At 35.7% G+C, this 26,122-nt stretch overlaps 1 protein-coding gene across 3 annotated transcripts in view; it reads right to left on the bottom strand.

Annotated features, from left to right (window-relative positions):
- Positions 1 to 673: 673 nt before the first annotated feature.
- Positions 674 to 26,122, bottom strand: part of MIPOL1 (mirror-image polydactyly 1) — a 372,872-nt gene continuing 347,423 nt past the window's right edge. For all 3 annotated transcript variants that reach the window (XM_032180229.2, XM_058429762.1, XM_058429759.1), the window contains one exon: positions 674 to 1,289. In XM_032180229.2, the coding sequence (XP_032036120.1) occupies positions 1,223 to 1,289 (67 nt within the window). In that variant the 3' untranslated portion in view covers positions 674 to 1,222. The remainder of the gene's footprint in view (positions 1,290 to 26,122) is intronic.

The raw sequence follows: 26,122 nt of genomic DNA, 5'->3' as shown, positions 1-26,122 counted from the left end.
TAGCTCAATCTTAAAGATGAATTAAAAATGTATAGACTTAGAAAAAATTTTACTTGCCTACAAAATTTTCGTTATTTAAATCTCTACTTGTCTATTTCATCCTGTTCCAGGCACAGTCATTTCCTCTTGGTCTTTCATCTGTCTAATCTAAAAATATGAAAGTATTTTGCCTATAACTAATTACATAAAAATCTCAGTTCTCTTCATAACTTCGTATGACTGCTATGCTGCAACTATCTTATTTCTGAAATAAAATAAAAAGCAGGTAACCTTAACCAAATGGCAAGTTTACGTTTTTCTAAATTCTTAGATTTCTACATTATAATTGTATATTATATATTAGATCCTCCTACTCCACAATAAAAATCAAATCGCAATTAAAAAAAGATAATACGAATACTTAATAGGTTTGATGGTCTCTTTTAAGACAGAGGCATGCTAATTTTCAAGCAAAAATGACAGAGACTTATAGCTTAAGTAGAATTTAGATAATTATTCACTCAACATTAAAAAATACTGACAATGTGAATTTATACGTACACATTAACAGTCTCCTCTTTTTATTGAAAACAGTTTGCATTATTTGCAGTGAAACAAAAATCATGCCTTGATGAATGTAAGTTTTATATATCCATCTCTTATTAAACAAATTATACATTTAACTCTTGGCACCTATATTTAATATCTTTTAATATTAACAAAGATTATATACATGCATTGAAGGAAGACTACACACTCATGTTTAAGCCTCTCTCATCAGTTAAGGAATATACCCTATATTGAAAAATGCATGCATTTGAAGTTTTGACCTAACACAGTGGATTAAAGCTTAGACAATATTTACTTTGCTGCACTTTGATTCAGAAAGGGCCATATGTGAAGATATGATCCTAACCAACTTTAACATGTTTCTATAATGATCTCTCAGTAAAAAGATTTATATTAAAGATATTGAGATATAAAATAGTTACAAAATAAGCTGTAACCTTATAGCAACCCATCGGTAAAAGTCTATAGTTAATATATTTGGATAGATAACTCAAGTCAGCAGCAAAGTGGTTAAACATTTGTGATTTGATTTTATCTCAGCTTGGAATGTGGTTGGAGTGTCCCACTTCTAACAACTGTTTGCTAAGTTAAGGCTTTAGTGTTTACACAGTGTTGAATGAAGCAGCCTGGTCACCAGATGTGATCGCTTCCCCAGACTGTCGTTTTTTTTCAATCAGATCACTGTCCTCATGGTCCCGGTTCCAACCTTCTTCCTCAGTACATCCACCAGCCTTTCCAACCTAAGTTGGGGTTGGGATGGGGGTGAGAAGGGGAAAAAAAAGGGCAATTATTGTCAAGAATGTCCTGGCTGATAAAGGACAGTATTTGCCTGTGACCAAGCAGTCCTCACAGTCATGTTAAGAAACAAAGCATTACTGTGAGAGACACTGCTACAGAGTGCCAAGTATTTGAGGTTAAAAAAAACCAGCAACGACACAAACTTTAACCCAGATCCTTGAATTATGTCAGCATCAGATGCCACACAAAGTTTATAAGACACTTATTTCAATACATTTAGCCACTTGCATTAAGGTTGTGAATGAATCACTTACTATGCAATGACAGGAGCACATATTAAATGTAGAATAAACTGATTTTTACCTAAGAAAAGCACATACTTCAAAACACAAATCCAGCAATGTTTCACCTGTTACTTAGTTAGATAAGTGATTCATTGGTTGGTATACTGTGTAACTTCTATGTACTAAATTCCCATCTTTTCATAGAATCAGCTGATAAAAATAAAGCCAGAAATTATGTGGTTAGGTGGGAAAAATTTAAAGTGATAGTAGCATGGAAATAATTTAAACATACACAATGATTTGATACTAATAAAACCAGACTTTTTGTTCTAATTAAAAAAAACAAGTTTCTATTTCTGAGTAGCATAGATACACTAGAAATTACCTACATAGAATTTTTAGTCAAAGAAAATGATTTTTTTAGTTGATTAAAAACCAGTCAATTAAATTGAAAAGAGAGTCAAAAGTTCAGAAGTCCATTCTGCAGTGTTCTTAGACTACTCTATGAGCGGGAGGTCACATTCATGTGGATCAGTAAGAGTTTTGCTTGACAAAAGATGATAGAATCAGACCATTAATTGGTTTTCTTCTTTTATTTTCTTTACTGAAAGCATAAAACCTCAACCAAAAATCTTGCTTGATGTTATACACACAGAAATCTTCCTTATAAGTAAATATCATGCCTAGCAGTTTTCGTATACACAGTCTTCCTCTCTCAAAGACTGGTAAGCGGCACAGTCTAGTCTGCTTCACAGTTTGCCTCATTTATATGGATCCATGCATGAGGGTCCTCTGCAAATAAATACAGCACAGAGCTGGACACTAAAGGAATGAGGGTATTCTTAGTGTCATACAAGCTGGTTTAGACGATTTGGAAGTTTCACTGAGGAATGGACAAATCAACTGCATATAATGCTGAAAACTAGCTGAAGTTTATTGGATGATTTTGTATCTATCAAGAATTCTGTTAACAAAAAACAGGAAAATAAAACAAAATTATTCAGTGCATCAAAAAACTTTGCTTTAAGAACACAGTAATGATCTTAGAGTAAAAAGGCAAATCTTGTCTCAGTTTATTACTACAAACTTTTCTAAAATGCAAACTATACATAAATGTTGTATATCCACTAAAACAGTCTAGTGGTACAAATACCTGAACTAGAAGAGTCATTAGAAAATTCACTGTATTCTCAGATTAGTCTGCAATACTTGAACCTTCCCTAGTGGTTAAAAACTAGTGCTAACTTATACTCTCTGAATATTATGACTCATAGGACTACATGAATCCTTTAAGGCAATGTTTAATTAACTTGAGTTGTGGAATGAGGGGAAAGAAAAATGTGAGTATGAATTACAGAACTACACTATGAAATTTTAAGTTTATTGTTAAAATCTGATAGTAACTTGAAATAACCATTAAATAGCTCCCAGCAGAAATCACTATAAGATATTAGTAGCGTTTCTTTGCATATATTGTTAAAAGCCAGAAAATATTACTTGCAAACTGGCTAAATGTATCCCTTCTCCATAATATAATTTATACTACTAACTAGTGATAAAACCTTCTTCACAATATAAAAGTCAGCTCTATTTTGTCCAGTTATTATTACTGTTACTACAGATTCAGAATGAGTGGAATCCCAGATTACTGAGATGAATCTGTGTTGTGCTTCTTCTGGCTTCCCCTTTACAGACAGGCTCATCTTACCTTTGTTTCCATTTTCTACATTAGGACATCTTTCCATTTAGAACTCTTATATCTTGCTAAGGTAAGAGATTAGGAGGAAATAGTTAAATATCATGTTTTGCAATGTCCTCATTGTATTTCAACAATTACCAGATCAACTACATTCTCAATTTATCCAGGTCGAATGATTTATGAAAATCTGATCTCAGAAATGAGAAAAAATGTCGATTACTTAGTTTTGTGAAAGCTTACTGACTTCTGTAACACAATGAAGCACCTATTCCTTCCTGTAAGGAATGGAATACACCTGCCAAACATGGGCTGTGCCAACAGGAAGGTAGACATGTGTGTCTGTTGAAGCACCTTGCAGGATTTGCCTGCAGGCTATTCTTACTGTCCAAATCAATAATGTCCTTAAAAAATTATGTAGCTCACTAAAATGGTCTCCAACTTCTTTAAATATTACTCAGTGATATCTTCCCAACAGCTTCATGAAACAGGAAAAGGGCTAGAGCTAGGATTAGGATTTCTCCATTTTAAATATGAAGAAACTGAAGAACAGACAAGTAAACCCTTATACAAGGTTGTGAGGAGGAAGAGAAAAGTCACTAAAAATGCAGCACCTAGGGTTTGCCATTAGTATTAAAGATCTTGCCCTCTTTCAATCAGAAGGATAAGAAGACTTTAAATATGATTTTTGTTTCTTTTATCACTATGGTTGTTGTTTTGTTGGTATTTTTTTTTTTTTTTTGAGACGGAGTCTTGCTCTGTCGCCCAGGCTGGAGTGCAGTGGCGCAATCTCAGCTCACTGCAAGCTCTGCCTCCCAGGTTCATGCCATTCTCCTGCCTGGGCCTCTCCGAGTAGCTGGGACTACAGGCGCCCGCCACTACGCCTGGCTAATTTTTTTTTTTGTATTTTTAGTAGAGACGGGGTTTCACCGTGGTCTCGATCTCCTGACCTCATGATCCGCCCGCCTCGGCCTCCCAAAGTGCTGGGATTACAAGCGTGAGCCACCGCGCCCGGCCGTTTTGTTGGTATTTTTAATGTTGATGTATTTTATCATCTTTTCTTTTCATTTTGCTCCCTTGATGACACTTAAATGCTCATGACTTCCAAATCTAGACCCCTTTCTCAAAATTCTCTTCTGAGTTTTAGACTCACTTATCCAACTGCCTTTAAGAAATCTCCTCTTGCTTATACCATTGGCCTATGATACTCAGTATATTTAAAACAAAACTATTTTACTTCTTATGCATGTTTCAGTATTTCTTATCTTGATTAATGTTGCCATCCATTCACTCACTCAACCTTTCAGCTAAAATATTTAAGAAAAACTTGGTATATTGCATTTTTTTCTTTACTTCAATTTGAACCTGTGAAAACTTTGTGATGAATCCACTGATGTAGACAGGGGAACACAAGGAAAGGGTTTTAACTCATCTAGTAACATCATCTGCATTTTAGAAAGTTCATATTGCCAAGAATGCAGAGATGGGATGAAGGCAGGTTGACTTGTAGGTCAGAAGACCACATAGTCTTTTATTTAAAAAATATCCTAGTGAGAACAATGGTGTGGATGTACTTACTGCCATTAAACTATACACGTAAAAATGGTTAAGATGATAAATTTATGTTATGACATTTTACCACAATTAAAAAATATGTCAGGCCAGGCAAGGTGGCTCACGCCTGTAGTCCCATCACTTTGGGAGGCTAAGACGGGCAGATCACTTGAGGCCAGGAGTTCGAGACCAGCCTGGCCAACATGGTGAGACCCTGTCTCTACTAAAAATAAAAAAATTAGCCAGGTGTGGTGGCACATGCCTGTAATCCCAGCTACTTGGGAGGCTGAGACACAAGAATTGCTTGAACCTGGGAGGCAGAGGTTTCAGTGAACTGAGATCACACCATTCCTCTCCTGCCTGGGCAACAGACCAAGACTCTGTCTAAAAAAAAATAAAATAACTAAAAATAAAAATAAAAAATAATCCCAGTGAGAGCCGAAGGCCTGAATTAGAGCTGTACCATTGCAGATGGAAAGGAGATGCATTTGAAAGATATTTAGGATATGGGATCCAAAGGACTTCATGACCTCTGAGGATAGAATGAGGTGAGGTGGGTTGGGCAAGATGGCTGACTCCCAGGATTCTGGTTTTGGTGGCTATGTAGATAGTGATGCCCTAATCAAGATAATGGAGAGGAAGAACAGTAGATTTTTGCTGGGGAGTACGTGTATGGGTATGTGCGTGGGGGAAATATGTGTGTAAGTTAAGTCTTATACCTTTGCGGTATCAGTAGGACATAAAAATAGGGATGTTAAGCAGACACTTGGATATAAGGGTCTGTGTTAAAGAGAGAATATTAGGTCTATTTCAGTTCAATCAACAAGTATTTGTTGGGTAATTCCTATGTGCCAGGCATTGTGCTGGGCTTTGATTATTCAAAGAACAGGACATAGTCCTTACTCATAAGAAGCAGTAAGGTGGGAAAGCAGATCTTTATATGGATAACTCCAGTAAGTTATTGATAAATATTATAACATAAACACAGGCATTAACAGAACCTACCTTGGGTACGGAAGGAGAGGAAAGGTCTGTAAAGGCTTCCTGATGATGCCTAAGTGTTGAAGGATGAGAAGGAAAGAGTTACCTCAAGAAAGGTGGGAATGGAGACAGGGCATGGATGTGCATTCCAGGCAGAGGAAATAACACACAGGTATAAAAAGCTTGATGTGTTTCAAGTACTGCCAGTAGTATAGTTGCTCAGAACAACAAAATAAGAGGTGAAAGATGGCAGGAAATGGGGCTAGACAGGTAGGCCATACTACATTTTACTTTTGGTTGCAACTGAAGCCAGAGGAGTGGATGGAAATGTTTAGAGAGAGAAGAAATAAAGGAGAAGAGAGGGAGGAAGAGGATAGAACCAAAATGACAACAAATATATAAAGAAAAGAAATTTTAAAAATAATTTGAGAAAGAATGGTCAAAGAAGTAAAAGATGAACCAAGAGTAGGACAGTCACAGAATCCAGAGACGAGAACTCCAAGAAGGGAGTGATCATCAGAGTTAAGTAGGTGCTTAAACAAGATCAAAGTGAAGTGTCCATTTGATTTGGCAGGAAGTGATAACCTTTTTTGAGTGCAATTGTAATGGTATGATAAAAGTGAGACAAAGCATGAATGGAATGTGAAAAAGTGAAAACTAAGTATAGGCTGCTTTATAAGAGCTTGGTTAGAATTGTAGTTACAAGGGGATGTATGGCTGAAGAAGTCTTGTAAGAAATGGAAAACATGTGAATGTGTTGATAGACCATGGGAAAGGAGTCTATGGAAACATGTTAAGGGATAAGGGAGAAAGGAAATGCTTTTTCAAATGGGACTCTGAGGAATGGATCATAAGCATAACTTGTAGGATTATCCTTCAAACTACGACTGGTTAACTTTTCTTGCAGATTAAAAGAAAGGAGGTGGAAAGAATATATCTGTGGATAATTCTGCAGGTGTGGAGGAAGGAAATGATAGATCTCATACCTGCTAGATTCAATTTTCCTCATGGAATAGAAACGTAAGATCTCTGCTGAAGGCATAGAGTGAGGAAAAAGGCTGAAAAAGAATAGTGAGGGTTTAATAGGAAAAGAAAGGGAGGTGACCAGGGATATGAAAAAGGATTTTTAGGTGGTATTGATGATCTAGCTAAAGCTAGACACTACAGTCTTGTAGAAGACATAAACCATCATAGTGGTATAATTTTTTCCCCCATCAGCGCTATACTTTGGGGGTAGATTTGGGGAAAGCAAGTTATAGAAGTAACTCAGAGTTTATGACTTACAGGGCAGTAGGGTGAAAAAGACGAGGACACAAGGAAACTGAGTGTCTTAGGGAAAAAGTGATTAAACCCAGGCTTCAGACTGAGGAGAGAAGAAAGTAAGTCAACAAAGGGGTGTTACTCTACGGGGAGAACGGAGGGAGCAAGGGACTGGATATCTTGATTTGTGTTGAGGCTAAAAAGCAAGAGGAGTTGGAATAAGACTGTGATTCCTGTCAGAGAGGCAACTTTGACCTTAGGATTTCAGATGCAGAAAAGTTCTGAGTGACAAGAAGATCCAGAGTGAGCAGCTGAAGTGAAAAGGTAAAGGTCATTAACATTCAGGAGGCAAATGAATAATGCAGGTTATTGACATAGATATTGAAGTTTGTCAGCATGAATGCAGAAGCTGGAGTAGACAGGAAGACACTGAATGAGATGCCTGAAACTCATATTAAATAAATGGCATTGATCAGGAGATCAGAAGCAATTACCGAACAAGAGGGATAGAGAATGATAGAGATGGATGATGTAAACCTCAAAGAAGGGGTTTTACATGGATGCAGAAGGTATGAAAGTACTAAAAGGGAACCAGAGCTTTCTTTCCTATTATATGGAGTAAGGGAGAAAGGCTAGTGTCTGGTGGGCTACTGGGAAACAAGTGTCCTTGGTAAATTCAAGTTTCAGGTAAAATGTGAGTGTGACACATTCAGTGCAGAAGTTGTGGATAGACACAAGTAGAAACAATGGAAAGAAGGTTCATGAAGACAGATTAAAAGGAGCTGAGGTGTAAGGACAAAAGGAGAAGGATGGAAAGATGGGGAGGGGAGGAAGCATAGAAATATAAGGAAGAGGACAGGCAATTGATCGGGCTTACACATTCCTCCATGCAGAAGCTGTAACTAATGAAATGAACTTCTTGCTCAGTTTTAGCCACAACCAAAAGATACATATACAGACTATAATGCACACAGATACATATGAAAGGGTACATACGCAGACATATTTATGAATATATACAGACACTACCATATAAATATGAACACACACAAATATGCTCACAAAAGTACATGTAAGACATCAGGGAATATAAAAAAATGAAATTGAGAAGAGAAAAGTAGAAAGACTTCGTATCTGAAAAAGACAAGAATGAATTCGTAAGTGAAAAGGTGAAGGTAGAAGTAGATGGGAAAATGGGTTGAAAAGTCATACAGAAAGTGAAAACAAGAACTGTTAGAAAGTGGTAAGAATGGTGTATTAGTCTGTTCTCACACTGCTATAAAGGGCTGCCCAAGACTGGGTAATTTATAAAAGGAGAAGGTTGAAATGATTCACAGTTCAGCCTGGCTGGGGAGGCCTCAGGAAACTTACAATCATGAGGGAACAGGAAGCAAACATGTCCTTCTTCACATGGCAGCAGCAAGGAGAAGTGTAAAGCAAAAGGCGGAAAAGCCCCCTCTAAAACCATCTGATCTCATGAGAACTAAGTCACTATCATGAGAACAGGAAGGGGGAAACTGCTCCCATGATTCAATTATCTCCATCTGGTCCCTCCCATGAGACATGGGGATTATGAGAACTACAATTCAAGATGAGATTTGGGTGGGGACACAGCCAAATCACATCAAATGGGGAGCTGAATAATCACTATATAGTCAGAGAATTATTCCTTATTTTCATAGAGAGTTAGCCTCCTTGGCTCTTCTACCTATCTGTCTACACCTACCCTTTAAATCATTACCCTACTTGATTTCCTTTATGAGGTGTTGTCAAAAAGTTAAGAAAATTGTTGTATCTTTACTGTGTTTTACTTTTTTTGAGGCTAACACTTCCAGTCCTCGAAGGGCTTTGTATAGGTTAATAAATTGCTCACCATTATTGGTTACTCTCTCTGCATGTCCAGTGTCTTTAAAAACATAGAGTCCTAAACAACAATCCAGTATGGTCATTACAAAGGGAAATGGAACTTATATCTCCCTCTATCTTAATGCTGCCATGTTTCACTATGGGCTTAGACTGAGTGTTGGGGCAAAAGGCTCACCCACTACTACCTGGGCCTGCTTTGCCAGCAAAAGAAGGCAAACTTCTCTTTTTTTGACATCTACAATTAATATTTCCATATCAGAATAAATCACCCAAAAGTCAGTAGCTTAAAACAACTCTATTTTATTTAATCATGTCAATTTGGGCTTGGCTCAGCTGGGCAGTTCTCTTTTTTTTTTGAGATGGAGTCTCGCTCTGTCACCCAGGCTGCAGTGCAGTGGCGCGATCTCGGCTCACTGCTAGCTCTGCCACCCGGGTTCACGCCATTCTCCTGCCTCAGCCTCCTGACTAGCTGGGACTACAGGCGCCCGCCACCACGCCCGGCTAATTTTTTGTATTTTTAGTAGAGACGGGGTTTCACCATGTTAGCCAGGATAGTCTCGATCTCCTGACCTTGTGATCCGCCTGCCTCAGCCTCCCAAAGTGCTGGGATTACAGGCGTGAGCCATCGCGTCAGCTGGGCAGTTCTATAAGCCTTGCCTGGAATCACTCAAGCAGCTGTAGTCCACTGGGGCTGGGTGGCATGTGCTAACAGTTGGTCCTGCCTTCTGGCTAGGACTCCCTCTTGATGTGCGATCTCACTCTCAAGTAAGCTGGCCCGGATTCATTTACATGGTGAGCACAAGTCAGCAAGAGGGCAATGCCAGAATCAGTGAGGCCTCCTGAGACCTTGTTCAGAAGTTGTACAACATCCCTTGCTTTCATTTGTTGGTTAAAGTGAATCGCAGCCAGCCCAGATTCAAAGGGTGGAGCACGAGCAGCTGAAAAAAATTTGTGGTCATTTTTTATCCCACTACAGTGTTGAGCCTAAATTTAAGATTTTTACATTTATCCCTGTCAGATTTCATCTTAGTAAATATAGCTCATTTTCCCCAGAAATTCGTATCTTTTGGCATCCTGAATTTGCTATCACTTTTTTTTTGTTCTTTTGAGAAGTCTACTCTTTTTGTTTTTAACTTAGGTCTTCAGGAAAATGTTGACTGGGAAAGAACCAAAGATAAAGTATAGAGAAAAGCTCTTACAGGCAATTTTACAGAATATAATATGTATTCTTTTTCAATTAGCTATAAATTCTCAGAACTGTACAATCATTTCTTGATCTTTTCCAGAAAGTTATTTTGAGACAGTTTGTGAAATGACTCCTGAAATCAAGACATATTAAAGTTCATTATTCTTCCTTACCTACTAGCTATAGAGGTTGATTCCTGAAATGTAGCTAGACCTGCAAGGCTCATGATATGGCAACTAGGACTGGTTTGGCTGTCAGAGCATACTAAGTCTTTAGTGAGTAGATCACTGAGTTATTAGGTCAGTCTGCAACTAAAGAATCTGGACCAGCTACAGGGTATCATCCAGAAGCACTTATATCTATTTCAATTAGAGTATTAAAGGGCTTAATTAGGGCTTTTACAGATATCCAAAAAAGCCTAATAACCTAATTTCATGATCTGTGACACAGAAGCAGAAGTTTCTAGACTGTGATGATACTTGGCAAATATGGTGTGTTTGCAGACCATTTCTTGTTGAAGTTAATATTATGCCTTGTATGGCTCACAGCATAGAGCATTTACTTTAGTTTTACATTTAATTTAAATGAGTGGTCTTTCAACATTCAATATATATTCACTGGAAAGCTATACTGAAGAGTCCATGAGTCACTTTTATCAAAGCCAAATCGTGAATTCCAAAATACTACCAACCTAACAATGCTGTGTTTGGTATCATGTATTTTGCCTTATTAAAAATGTATTTTTTATTGAACAGGTTCACTATTAAATGGATAGGAACTTAAAAATTGATCTTGTTTTACACAATTTTGAGACTAAAACGTTTGTAATCTTATTAATAGAAAACTCAAATTTAATAATGTGTTGTGATTGATTTGGCTGTGGGCATAATTTACTTACCCAGAATTGGACATTACAACAATAATAAAGTGAGATTTCAGCTATAATTATACTAGAGAAAATGCAAAAAAAATTGACACTAGCAGGGATGTAGAAAGCCAAAGTAACTATCACCTATGACTTATATCATACATGTAAGTGTCTTCCTTGACAAAGGATAGTGTTAAAAATCTTAGCCTAGCTAAGGTGTCATTGACAGTTTACATGGATATCATAATTAGAATCAAGCATTCTTCTCTTTGTTAATCTTCGTATCAAGATCTTTGAGATTAAGTAGAAACCAAAGAATGCATTTTAAAAGGCCCTCTTACTACCTATTTGATCCACTGTGTTCAGGTATCTCCAATATCTTGTGACAGTCATGAGATTTGACTAAAATGTTGCTAAATTTAGAGCTTTACGTAAGTTTAAGCAGAGTAGATACCTAGGTTTTGTTTAAATACATTTCAGTAAAAAAGCCAACTTTCAGCAAAAGCATTGATTGCATTATCAGTCTAGTTTTTGACCTAAAAATGATGACTCCCAATTCAATACTTATGTACACATTGTTTCCACTACCAACCCCCACTATCCCAAACACAAGGGGATACTCAGGAAATGAAGCTTAGAAAATTATTATGGTTCTTAAAATGATTTTGGGCCACATTTTTTTCTTTTTTACACCTGATATCAAATAGTCAAAGTAACAATTGTTTGGGCTAGTCATGGGACAGAACTGTGAAAGTGGAAAGTTTGTCTTTATTTCTGAAAGAGCAAAGTCTAAAATAATTTGGTAATAATAATTAAAATGGAATTCCAATAGTAATAGAGAATTCTAGAGAGAGTGAGAAAAAACTCAAAACAAAAACTCAATGCTTAGCAGAAATTTACCCGAATGATACTTCACTCATTTCCCATCAGGAATCTAAGTATCCTCATATTCTCCTCCTAATGATGCTTAGCACTTGCCCTGAACTTTATGATGATGTTATGTGATTCACAAAAAGGCATATCCACAATTTATTACAGTACAAAGCTTTAACTCAAATATGGGAATATCTGATGGAGAAATTTCAGGTATCAATTGAGGGATATCAAAATAGATGTATTTTGGGATTCACATTTTTCTCTTAAACGACTCCTGGGATGTGACTATCATCTCTGCCTGCATATAAGATTGTCCCTTACATGTCCCTCTTATTGTCAACTGGTATCATTGGCTGGATATACATGTATTTTAAAAAAGGGAGAAAAGCAAGAAAAACTTCGGAGATACAGCCAATAATATTTAGCTTTAAAGCCTCATTACTAATCAAGTATGAATTAGGTTGTTGATTTCTACTAGAACTTCAAAATTAATCAAATCTAATTCAGCCCTTCCCCCCAAACTATTTCGCTATGTAAAAAGTTATTAGCCAGGTATGGTGGTGCATGCCTGTGGTCCCAGATGCTAGGAAGGCTGAGGTTGGAGGATTGCTTGAGCCCAGGAGATTGAGGCTACAGTAAGCTGAGACTGTGCCACTCACTGCACTCCAGCCTTGGTAACAGAGCAAGACCCTGTCTCCAAAAGAAAAGAAAGGGACAATAAAGGAAAGGAAAAAGAAATTGAAAAAAGATAAAGAATTACTGGAATAAAGGATACAAAGAAATAATGTAGATAAATTAATTTAGCTCCTAAGATATGTAATTATACAAAGCACTGTCATTCATTCATTTATGCATATTTCTTAGGTAATTATTTTGTGAATAGCACCTTCTAAACACTTCTTCTACACAGCCTTTTAGGTGTTTCTACTGTAGATATACATCACATGAAGTCTTTTTACAAAATTCTTTGTAGGGATGGATTATAAAAGGAGTTTTCATCCATAGCAAGTTATAATATAGAGAGTTTCACGTTATACCTTTTTCAAGTGGCTGAAAGGTTTTAAATACTGGGAAAGAGAGAGTGTGTTACATAGGAAAACAGTGAGAAAGTGAGAATAAGCTGTACTCAGATCTCACAATTCCTGGGTCATTTTATTTACCATGCTGCATTAAGCTTGTCTTTTAGATTTACATAAACATTAAGAAGTTACTTCACGCCTTGAAATTCAGCAAGAAACTTGGATTTATTGTTGAGATTAAGTAGAACACAGAAAAAACTTGATATGTGTATATTCAACTGTGCTTAGATTAGATATATGACATTCCTTTTTCAATGTCATTAATGTCAAAAGTAGACAAGGCACCAAAATATTACCTATATTTTAAACATTGACTACTATCTTTTAGGTAACCTTGAAAAATGAAGCTCACCAATCAATCATATCATCAATTAATACCTACTTAGGTGAATAATAAACATAAAAGTTGGATATAAAAATTAAAATATGTGAAACTGTTTTCTTTACTTTTGTTTCACTTCTTTTAAAAATGAGAACATAGAGAATAATTAAAGCAATATTTCCTTCTTTATAGTATCACTAAGTAATTTTATTTCAAGTTTTGGGTTTTAAAATACTACCTTTGGTATAATTTTACCCAAGGCTTAATTAAGGCTTTGTAAGTTAGATGTCTAGATTGTCCTCGGGATTCCAGTTGGCCCATGGCAGCACTAAGTGTATTAGATGATACTATTAGGAAAGTACGTAACAGAAGATAATGGAGTTATTTTGCTTAATCCCCTAACAACATTAGAAAGTGATTGAGATAATAGAATAAATTAAGATTAAGTTACAATTTTATTGGGCTCTTTCACTTTGTCTATCGGGGATATTTAAATCATATGTAACATTCCCAAGAAAACTCAATTCCAATAACAAGCCCATGAGGCTCCATAAGGGTAGGGACAATGTGTTTACCACTGTATATTTGGTAACTAGCCCAACAGGCTCTGAAAAATCAATAGAATATTGCTTATGAATAAATATCATACACATATGTTGGGAATAAGGAGTACATTTACATTTTCTATTCTAAAGTAATGGGTTGAAATTTTGCTGCTGACCTCCTAAAAGTAGGTTTCAGAATAAAAGAAAGTCAATTAATTAATGTGAAGATTTGTAGTATATATTTTGTCAATAACCTTTGCAGAAGAACATTAAATGATAGAGCAGTTATCTAAAAAGAACAGATTTCTCTCACTTTAAATCGAAGGAGTTTGGGAGACTTGGTGAGAAATATGTTAGATAAAATTTCACCCTAAGTAATAACTAAGTAAAGGTTAGCCTTTGTGTATCAGGAGGAATTTATTTAATGTGATAACAATGAATCACTCCTTCTGGAAATCCAGTATTTCCGATCTTCTTCTTCTTCTTTTTTTTTTGGAGTCTTGCCAGGATGGAGTGCAGTGGCATGATCTCGGCTCACTGCAATCTCCACCTCCTGGGTTCAAGCCCTTCTCCTGCCTCAGCCTCCCAAGTAGCTGAGATTACAGGGACGTGCCATCATACTCAGATAATTTTTTGTACTTTTAGTAGAGATGGAGTTTCACCATGTTGGTCAGGCTGGTCTCAGCTCTTCTTTTGATTTCATAATTTGTCAGAAGAAAAAAGACGCGTAACAAAGGAATGAAGTTGCCTTGAATGTGGACTGCTTATGCATCTTCTATGGAAGAAGCATTGGAGTCAAAAATAAGCAGGCATGTGACAGAATGTAGGAAAAAACAAATTCAACGTCAACCATTTCAATGATCCCCTTTAAAATTATTTGATTTCTAAGAATTGTAATGGGATACCCCAGTGGTATTTTTTAAAAAGGATGTAGATTAGTGGGAAAGTCCCTCTTTTTGCCTTATTCTGGTGTTTGTGTTTTACTCCTACTCCCCATATGAGCATTTGCTTAAGTTACAAATGAAGGCTTATAGAGTATCTTGATTTCTTTTAGCCAGACATGGAGTTTGTTGGTTACATCACTGTCTCATCTAAAACATCACAGTTTCACTGGTTTTAGAGTGTCTTTTGTTAAAAATTAAGAGTGATAAGTTGTTTCCTTCTTAAATATTGTTTTGAAAACTGCTCAATTATACTGTCCTTACAGTCTTTTTCTTATGGGGAATCAATCTTTGGTTTCAAGATAACGATATAATAAATAGAAATCTGAATGCTAAATGATGAGTTAATGGGTGCAGCACACCAACATGGCACATGTATACATATGTAACAAACCTGCACGTTGTGCACATGTACCCTAAAACTTAAAGTATAATAATAATAAAATTAAAAAAAAGAAATCTGAAGTATAATTTCATTCATGGTATTATTGGACTTTCAGATAGTCACTGCTTCTTTCTGGCAGTTTAAAACTGCATGTTATTGGGCTTAGACATTGTATAAAGTCCTAATCTTTTTACATAAATAAGAGTGATTCATTTTTCTAAAACATCAAATTTAGTTGTTATATAACCATGAAAAGGCAGATTGCCCTGAAATTGTTATGATGCATAAGCATCATAGACTATACTTTATTTAATTAGTATATCACAACATAGAATATAGAAAATGTTATAAAGCCTATAACACATATACTTATATTTTCATTTATCACAAAATAGTGTACAAACATATACACTTTTTTGTATTTTATAGACAAGGAATTCTGAATGCAGAGAAAGACTGAAGAATTAAGAGGTTACTCAGAACCATCCTACTCTATGAAATAATAAATGAACAAGAAAAAACATATATTAATATGTTACTAGCATGATATACATACATAAGCTAATAAGCAAATATTTACAGCAACTACTCATATTATCTAGGTGATTTACTCAAAATAGGTATTCCTACCAAAGTTCAGTAACAAAACACATACCAAAAGAGGTAGATACTGCATATTGCCCACATCTAAACTAATCTAAGGAAAAATAACAAATTACCATTTTCACATGTCGTGTTTCGTAGAGTTTCTGAAAATCCTTGAGGATTTTACCAGGAGACAGGTTTGAGACTATTCTCAGACTGTAAGACTGACTTTCATTTTTTTTTCCTGATTCCTGATTTTCATATGCCACTTGCAAATGTAATTTTCATTCTTTAATATCCATTCACTTCACAGTTAATACTTTTCAAGCACCATAGATGACTTGAAATTAAATCACATACATCTTTCTTTTATGTGTTAAAGTGTTAGTATTAAGGATTAACGGGCTTTATTCTCAGTACCTAGATTATTCTTTGGTAGTAAGTTAGTAACACAGGAACACATTAACTCTTTCGAACTGACAGGACACTAGTAAACTATATCAGGGACTGAGTTACAATGATCTTAAGTGTGAATTACACTTATGTTCAAATTTATTTAGTGTGAGTGATCACAGAGATGGACTTTTCATGTGATTTCCTTCAGACTTACAGTATTTGTACTGTTAACAATATATATAGATCTATATATTCTAGAAAACATCTGGAAATTGGCAGCAAATAATTAAGGCCTCATTTAATTATAATGATTATGATTTAGAGAGTTATGGAAGACACTTTGTCAATTTACTCAGAAATAGGTAAGTAACATATAGTCACCCTCCATCCCTTAATGCCTCTTCCTCTCCTTTTGAACAGATGGGTAATGTACGGGCATGGGAGGTGGAAAGGACACAAGGACTGGCCCACCACCTTCTCTGTCCCTCAAGATGACAGCTTATAGAGCAGAGGAGGCATATAGGTCCCTTTCTCTCCCCTCAATGTACCATATAGTCACCTACAGCACCAGCTCTGTAAGGCCAATGAAAATTATTGTTTCATCTTAATCAGTAGAACAATTCTCATCTGTGTGCTAAGAGAATAGCCGCAAACGTGTCTCCTGATAAAATCCTCAAGGATTTTCAGAAACTCTACAAAACATGACACGTAAAAATTGTAATTTATTATTTTTCCTTAGATCAGTTTAGGTTTGGGCGATATGCAGTGATCTGCCTCTTCTGGTATGTGTTTTGTTACCTAACTTTGGTAGAAATATCTATTTTGAGCAAATCACCTAGATAATATGAATGAATAGTTGCTGTAAATATTTGCTTATTAGCTTATATATATATATATATCATGCTAGTAATATATTAATATATTTTTTCTTGTTCATTTATTATTTCATAGAGTAGGATGGTAATAAGTAACCTCTTAGTTGTTCAGTACAGGTAATACAGAGAGAAGGAAGGCTTCAAGGAAATTGAACTTGGTCCTGTAGAATGGGTGGGATATGAATAAGCAAAAAGGAAAGAAAAGAGGGTAATGTAGAGGAAAAAAGCAGCACAGATGAAGCACAGGTACAAGGGCGAATATAATCTATGAGAGGAACTGCACAGAGGTCAGTCTAGCAGGAACAAAGAGAGGCAAATAAGCAAAGATTTACAACAACTATTCATTGTCCATCCTCATCATGTGCCTTCTTAGACAAAATAATTAGTAAAATTCTTTCTGGCTGGGCGCGGTGGTTCACGCCTGTAATCCCAGCCCTTTGTGGGGCTGAGGCGGGTGGATCACATGAGGTCAGGAGTTTGAGGCCAGCCTGGCCAACATGGTGAAACCCCGTCTCTACTAAAAATACAAAATTTGCCAGGCGCGGGGGCGGGCACCTGTAATATCAGCTATTCGGGGGGCTGAGGTAGGAGAATTGCTTGAACTCGGGAGGTGGAGGTTGCAGTGAGCCAGGATCATGCCACTGCACTCCAGCCTAGGTGACGGAGTGAGACACTGTCTTAAAAAAAAAAAAAAATCCTTTCTACATGCAGCCTCCAGCTGCTTATATCTGGACTTTAAAATATTCACACATCAGGCTACTTCTGATAATTCTCAATCTGAATGACATCACTTCAGAAAGTGATCTGCTGTTTGCCCAGTAGAGGAGTTACATATTATTGCCTTCTGAAGGATGATACCTCAAACTGCAGCCTTGACATCTGGCCTATCTTTGAACGGCTTGAGATACAGCTCTTATGAATAATCTTTATCATTCAGAATAACTTTGGACATTCTGACTTTTAGCACTAAACTCCATGGAAAGAGTTTAATTATTTGGGAAATGGGGTTATACAATCTAAATTGCTATCATTCCAAAGAAATTCTCATGGGTATTTCTATTATTCTCAGAGAAGAATCCTTACAAGCCCTTCCTTTCTTTTCTTTGTCAGTTTCTAGAAGCCAATTTTGATGAGTTTTATATCTGCCATCTGGCCGTACTTTTCTCAAACTCAACTTAATATTTTTTCTCATAAGTTTATAAGTTAGGGTTACACAAAAGAAAATGAAATTAGTTCTTAGTATTGAAATAAAGACGTTCTATTAATGGCACTGTGTTTTTCCTATCTCTTATGCAGAGAACCTTAAGATGCTGAATTCTTTACCCTTCACATCTAGTTGGTCATTAAATAACATTTTGTCGATAATGTTTCTGATATGAATTTCTTCCTCCCATTCTCACTGCTACCAACCTACATCAGCACATCGTTTGTCTATCTTAAAATACTATACTATCATGACAGCTTCTTAGCTGGTCCTCTTAACCTCTAACGCCAACCTGATTTAATTAATCTTCCAATGCTAAGTGAGAGATTGATGTTCCTAAAATGCTATTTTCATCAAGTAATCGCCGCTGCTTTAAAAACTCTACAGTGGCTTCTTATTTCCTATCACAGGAAATCTAAATGTCTTTGCATACTTTTGAAGGCTCTCAGTAATTCAGACGAGTCTCGCTTATCTGACCTCATGCTCCAGGAGCCTCTGCTCCTGCCAGGGTGAGCTCTCTGCAGCTCCTCTCATAGATTATATTTACTCCTGTACCTGTGCTTCATCTCTGCTACTTCTCTCCTCTGCATTACCCTCTCTTCCTTCTCCTATGCTAATTCATATCCCACCCATTCTACAGGGCCAAGTTAAATTTCCTTGAAGCCTTCCTTGTCGCTGTATTACCTGTACTGAACAACTAAGAGGTTACTTAGTGCCATCCTACTCTATGAAATAATAAATGAACAAAGAAAATTACGTTAATTTATTACTAGCATTGTATATATACATACACATACACAAATTACAAGATACCAGATATTTTTTAACATAATTCTATTTGCAGGCACTTGAACCCTCTCCAAAAATTTAGGTACAAGTATGTTTACTGCAGCAATATTAGGAAACAACTCAAAACCAGTGATATAAACTTCTCGTGGGCAAAGGAGGTATGAAATGCTTTTAATATATTCAACCAGTAGTGCTAAATACGTGACACAATTTTTTTGATTAGCTGTCTTTCTCTATATCTTGCAATAACAGTAACGGAGATGAAAATAAAATCAATTTTGTTGCTTTTTTCTTACACTAGTCTACATTTTCCACTAAAATCCTACATCTTTCCAAAAAGTGATAAAATGTTTTAAATTCCATCCAGTAAGTAGTCAGGCTAACAAGACATTTTTTCTATTAATGCTTACAATGAAATGGCAAGAAGAGGTGTTGCCAACTGTAAAAAACAAGTCGAAAGAGTTATTCATACTTGTCACCTTTTTGCCAAAAACTTCCCATAGGCATAGTACTTTGGATGCTATGTTCATATACCTGAAGATTTAAATCACTCACATTAATCGGTCAAAAACTCTGGTCCACTATTTTGACATGCTTACTGAGAACAGAGGATGACTGACTATTCTCAAGGAAGTTACTAACTTCCGTCCAAACCTTCTCTCTCAGTCTGTGCAAACTATAGCAGTGAAGCTCTTTGATGGGACACACACTGCCTTTTTCACCTTCACATCATTCTTTTCTACTAGGTACCAGTGTTTTTGAAAGTTATAAAAAAAAGCATATTTAAAAAGTATAGAAATTTTGAATAGTTTCTCAGTATTTGTACCTAAGTAAATCCAAATTAAATTCTAGCTATTACTATATATCTTTACGGCTTTTGCAACTCAGATCACTCTTAGAGAATATTATGATAATATATTTTATAATTAGAGGGCAAGATGAAATGTTATCTTTCTGCTATAAAAGTACTATATTTCTCTCTTTTCCATATACTTCAAGGGAGTTAAAAATACACAGTTCCTCAAGGATATCTCTATAAATAGCCTACTTGTTTTTCTAATTGATAGAAACTTTTTCTAACAATTCTAAATACTCTTTAAATCAAGAATTCCATTTGCACAGATATGTGCAAATATCTAGCTGTAAGTATTTTCACTGCAGTGGTATTTGAAAATAACGATTAAATTATAGTACAATCATATAATAGACTTAAAGCCATTTAAATTGTTTATTCTTCATATGTAAAAGATTATATATAATAACATAGAAAGTTCTTCATAATATGCTAAGTGAAACAATCAGGTCATAATATTATATGTATTGTATGAAAACATTTTATAAAAATGCCAAGTTGCTTAGCTATATTTTAAACTTTTTCTAAAATGAATGTGTATTACTTTAGTATACTGTAAAAATATGTATGATGGATGAAAAAAGCATTTTCTCATTGGCCAATCAAAAAGATATTAATATTTCTTTTGATTACAATAAACACTTGTATATAACTACTAAAGTGAACAAGAGGGTATTTAAAAGGTTAAAAAATGCAACCTTTTTTTTTCCATCCTATTCTCATTTGTTTTTTGCTGAACTCTCCAAGGGTTTTAGGATCTTATGAGCCTAACAGAGAATTAGGCTCAAAAACTACATGTGGCTGTGTCACTACAGAGTTTATACTAAATATATATATTATGCAGGTTTTATAGTTTTACTTCTTCATAGCTAGACATAAATTAAGGGGACATGTGGTATACGAAGATGTTATTTTATTGTTCTTTTCTAACATCATAAGTCAAGGCCCTACAATTTTGATAATTAAGCATTTACAATATTTGAATGAAAAGAAACAGAGTTCTTTATACAGTTAAGGCTATCTCAGAGGCTTTCCTTTAATCTCTCACATCCAAATGAACCCAATCTAGAATCTAAGGGTTCAAACCTCTCACTGTGTTTTGATCCTGTTTGTTCTATCCTTGAAGGATATTTGCATTGGAAGAGAAGGTTTATGACTGAAGAACTATGATAGCTTATTTGCTAAGATAAACAAATCTGAGTTAGTATTAAGTTATAAAAACTATTACCTACTGGACTTCTAATTAATAAAAATAACTCTTTTAAAAGGAAAAAATAACACAATGGCTAAGTTTACAAATAGTTCTAATGCTTTCTCTAGGTAATCATAAATGATAATAATCATAACCTCAAATAAGCAACTCAAAAGAAGGCAAGCTGTTTGTTATCATAAAATACCACAATTTAACACAATTCTGACAGTGTAAAAGAAAAATAAAACTTCTCTGTTAAAAAAATGCAAAATTGCAAACAGGAAAAACTACTTACAGTGCATATAATAAAAAGCTAATTTATTTACCACTCAGTTTTTATAAATCAATAAAAATTGATTTATAAACAATTTTTTTCAACAGAAAAACGGGAACAGTCAGGAATAGGCAGTTCACATAAAAAGAAAAATAAACTGCTAATAAAATATTGTTAAAAGCTTAATCTTATTCCTAAAAAAATAAATGCATATTAAAACAATATAATTTTTTACCTTTCACACTGGAAGGCTAACAACTTAATAGTAGTGAATGCTTACAGAAATAAGCATTCTCTTAGATATTGTTCTCAAACATTGTTCACATAACTTTTTAAAATAACAATTTAGCAATTTTTAATCAAAATTAAAAGAACACACATTTTTTGGACCTCAAAATGTTCATTTCAGAGGAATTTATCTTACAGATTTATCGAAAGAACTACACAAAAATACGTTTGAAGAAGGCTGCTCATTTACAGCACTGTCTGTAACAGCAGATTTAAAAAATTAAACCAGGCCAGGTGCGGTGGCTCACACCTGTAATCCCAGCACTTCGGGAGGCAGAGGCAGGCGGATCATGAGGTCAGGAGATCGAGACCATCCTGGCTAATATGGTGAAACCCCGTCTCTACTAAAAACACAAAAAATTAGCTGGGTGTGGTGGCAGGCGCCTGTAGTCCCAGCTACTTGGGAGGCTGAGGCAGGAGAATGGCGTGAACCCGGGAGGCGGAGCTTGCAGTGAGCTGAGACGGGGCCACTGCACTCCAGCCTGGGCGACAGAGCGAGACTCCATCTCAAATAAATAAATAAATAAATAAAACGAAATTACTTTCTTTTGTCACAGAACCTGCGCTCTGGTCTACAAAAAATTATATGTATAGAATAAATTTTTAAGATTCAAATTATATTTTTATAATATTTTGTATTGTCTGGAAATTACTAATCAGTGTTTACAGTTTTGAAAGTCTATAAAGAAGTTGACAGTGTTGAAGACACTAACATTTCAAAGTTAACTTTAGCAGTATGAAGATACACACATTTGTTTTTATCTTTCTTGGGCATGTCAGTAAAAATTTTTATTGACAAATAGGCTAAATACTTCCCTTGAGATAGTGATTACATTCACCAAATTGTAAAGAAAGATGCTATGGGGAGGAGTCAAAACAGCTTTCATTTGGGTTTCAATGAGAACTGAGGCTCTAAAACAATTTTAATTATGTATATATTTTGTTTTCTCCATTAGTGGCCCATCCTTCAAAATCTAGCTGGGGGCCAGGCACGGTGGCTCACGCCTGTAAATCCCAGCACTTTGGGAGGCCAAGGCGGGCAGATCACCTGAGGTCGGGAGTTTGTCACCAGCCTGACCAAAACGGAGAAACCCCGTCTCTACTAAAAATACAGAATTAGCTGTGGTGGCGCATGCCTGTAATCCCAGCTACTCTGGAGGCTGAGGCAGGAGAATAGCTTCAACCCGGGAGGGGAAGGTTGCAGTGAGCCGGGATCACGCCATTGCACTGCAGCCTGGGCAACAAGAGCAAAAAAAACCCCCAAAAAACAAACAACAAAACAAAACAAAAAACAAACAAAATCTAGCTGGAGCCTGAAGCAAAAGGACATTTTTCCAGAAAAAAAAAAATTACAAATCTCTCTTTGAAAAAAACCTTTCATGTGTGGCATTTGACATTTTCTTTTTACTTAACCCAACTAATATGTGGTTTTGCATTTCACTAAAAATAAAACTTAACTGGCTTGTCAGATTCTAGAAAAAAACTTTAACAACAAAGAGATAAAGTTTTGGAGAAATGTTCAAATATAAAAAGTTCCCAGTTAGGATAAATTTTTAATAACAAATTCAGCCTTGTCTGTTAAGTTACTGCATCAACTGGTATTAATAAAATAGCATATATATGGCTGGGCGTGGTGACTCACGCCTGTAATCCCAGCACTTTGGGAGGCCAAGGCAGGCAGATCACAAGGTCAGGAGATCAAGACCATCCTGGCTAACACAGTGAAACCTCGTCTCTACTAAAAAAAAAAAAAAATACAAAAAATTAGCCAGGCGTGGTGGCGGGCGCCTGTAGTCCCAGCTACTTGGGAGGCAAACCGAGGCAGATTGCATGACCCGAATCACCCATGCACTCGACCTGGGAAAGAAAAGACTCTGTCTCAAAAAAAGAAAAAGAAGAAGTCCACTTTGCCTTTCCAAGTGACTTCTCACTGTATAATACAGCAATAATTCTAAACACAGCATAACAAATTCCTTATCAGGAATAATAGTCATTCTGTGTAAAATGCATTTAGTTGATAGGTTTTGTTTGTTTAGTATTTCCAAAAAAAAAAGCATATATACAACTACACTGACTAGAGAGGCTTGATTATGAGAGACTAATATTTAGTCAAATTATGAATAAATCATATTTTAAGTTATCTATCACATTTTTGGTGATTCTTCTGTCTCTATAATTTTAACAATGTTTGATATGCCATACTCTCTTAGAAATACTATGATAAAGAAGCCATTAAGAGTATCCTCTACTTTTTCCCATTGATTCTCTCCATCATTGAGGAATATTCAATACACACCATAGAGGAACAAATTTAACTGAATGAGTTCTCCTTAATTTCAACAATTAATATGGGCACAAAACAATGTAAAATCTTCACTGGGTATCTTTATTGTTAATTTGTCAGGTCCAACTTTTTTATGGACAAGTAGGCTATATGCACAATCCTTTAATGTACAGTTTCAAAGTTCAGAAAGCTCTGAAAAACAAAAAGTACTTTTGTAAGTTTGCTGCACTTCTGTTGCAGCAAAATCTGACCTGATTTAGGGTGACAGTTCATACATATTTCATTGCAGAAACATTCATGTGTTTGATTATAGGGTGCTTTCTGGAACAACATCCTTTTATAAGATTTGGAAAATTCTGAATTATGAAACACATATAAACCCAAGGGTTTTAAGTGAGGGATATGGATCTGATTAGGTTGTGTGTTATTCCTTTAGTAGGTGAACAATACTGTTCATGTGCCATAGCAAATTCAATATTTTAAAATCATATTTTTGGAGGGTCTAAAATTGAAGATATTATACTTTATGGTACACTCTAAAAAGTAATCAAGACTTACAGCAACATAGCCCAAAGAGTTAATGGAATATATGGTTTTCACAATGATAAAACCTTCCTTGATTCACCGAAGTTGGAGATAGAGGTCCTTTCTAAGTGTCCCCACAGTACTACACACTTCCCCTATTACGATTGCTGTTTACTGGTCAGTATCCCTTGCTAGACTGTATGCTCAGTGATGTCAGATGCTGCTGCCTTGAATTATATTTTACCAGTAATTCCCAGTGCTTGCCTCAGTGCTTGGTGCATAGCACATGCTTGATTAAAATAATAATTGAATTGGAAGGCAGAAGAAATAAGTTTCAAAGAATTCTCTAAGTACCTTCAAATAACTCAAGGTAGGACAGGAACTACTCTCATTCATCTTCTATCCTTTCATTATTTAAGGAACCCTTTTATTCTTATTTCGCCAAAATATTTTAGCAGCTGTCCATTCACTGACATTTCTATTGTGGTAATAATCATGCTCATTTTATTTCCAGTTTTTTTTTGTAGTCTTTCATGTTAATGATTATACTTTCTTTGTCTTTTTAAAATAAGCTTCAGGCCAGGTGCGGTGGCTCTCACTTGTAATCCCAGCACTTTGGGAGGCTGAGGCAGGTGGATCATGAGGTCAGGAGTTCAAGACCAGGCTGGCCAAGATGTTGAAACCCCGTGAATTGCTTGAACCCGGGAGCCAGAGGTTGCAGTGAGCTGAGATTGCGCCACTGCACTCCAGCCTGGGTGACAGAGTGAGATTCCATCTCAAAAAAAAAAAAAAAAAAAGAAAGAAAGAAAGAAAGAAAAAGAAAAACGAAGATGTCAAGAAGAACACCCACCTGGATGTTTTATATACTACTGAAATTTACATATTACTGAAATTCAGCCTGCTAAAGATGTCATTCCATTTCACTCTGTTCTTTCTCCAGTCTTCCAAATCTCAGTAAATGGTATTCCCATTTATCAGACTGTTCAAGACAATTATCTGGGAGCTCTCCTCAACACCCTGTATCTTTCCAGAAAGTCTACTGTCCAAATTTATCTCATTTCACTATTTCTCTCAATCTCCCCCACCCCACATCCAAGTTACCACAATTTCTCATCAGTTCTATTACTTCCTAGTGAGTCTCTCTATTTCTACTCTTGTCTCATTCCAATTATCTTCCACATAGCAGTCAGTGTTAGTCTTCTAAAAATGCAAATCAGAATATAACCTGGATTGAAATCCATCAACAACTTCCACTGCTTGTAAGATAAAGTCAAAAAATGGGAAATAACAGACAAAAACCACAACGAAAGTTAAATGGTTCTATAAGATCTGACTCTGCATACTACTCCATCCTTTTTTGCTCCAAGCAACCATTATTTTTCTGCAAAAATCTTCCTTCAATTTCTCCAACAAGCCAAGTTATTTGCTTTGGCTTCCATACAGAAGGCTTTTTCTCCTGGCTAATTCCTATTTATACTTCTGGTCTCAGCTTAGAGAAACACCTCTTCCCTTACCACAAATCTAAATCTGCCTGTTATACTTTCCTAGCATTCCTAGGAATTTTTCCTCATCTTATTAAACTAAGTTATAATTACATACTTATGTGTATGAATATTTTAATATGCCTCTCCCGAAAGATTTACTTTATGAGGTCAAGGCACAGTGAGGTCAAGATACAGTTTGAGTTTGTTCATCAGTGCCTAACACAGTGCCTGGAACACATAGAA

Source organism: Hylobates moloch, unplaced genomic scaffold (assembly GCF_009828535.3).
Source record: "Hylobates moloch isolate HMO894 unplaced genomic scaffold, HMol_V3 SCAFFOLD_16, whole genome shotgun sequence".
In the NCBI taxonomy this organism is placed as follows: domain Eukaryota; kingdom Metazoa; phylum Chordata; class Mammalia; order Primates; family Hylobatidae; genus Hylobates; species Hylobates moloch.
The sequence above is the reverse complement of the archived record's forward strand: the minus strand, read 5'-3'. Positions and strand labels throughout refer to the sequence as shown.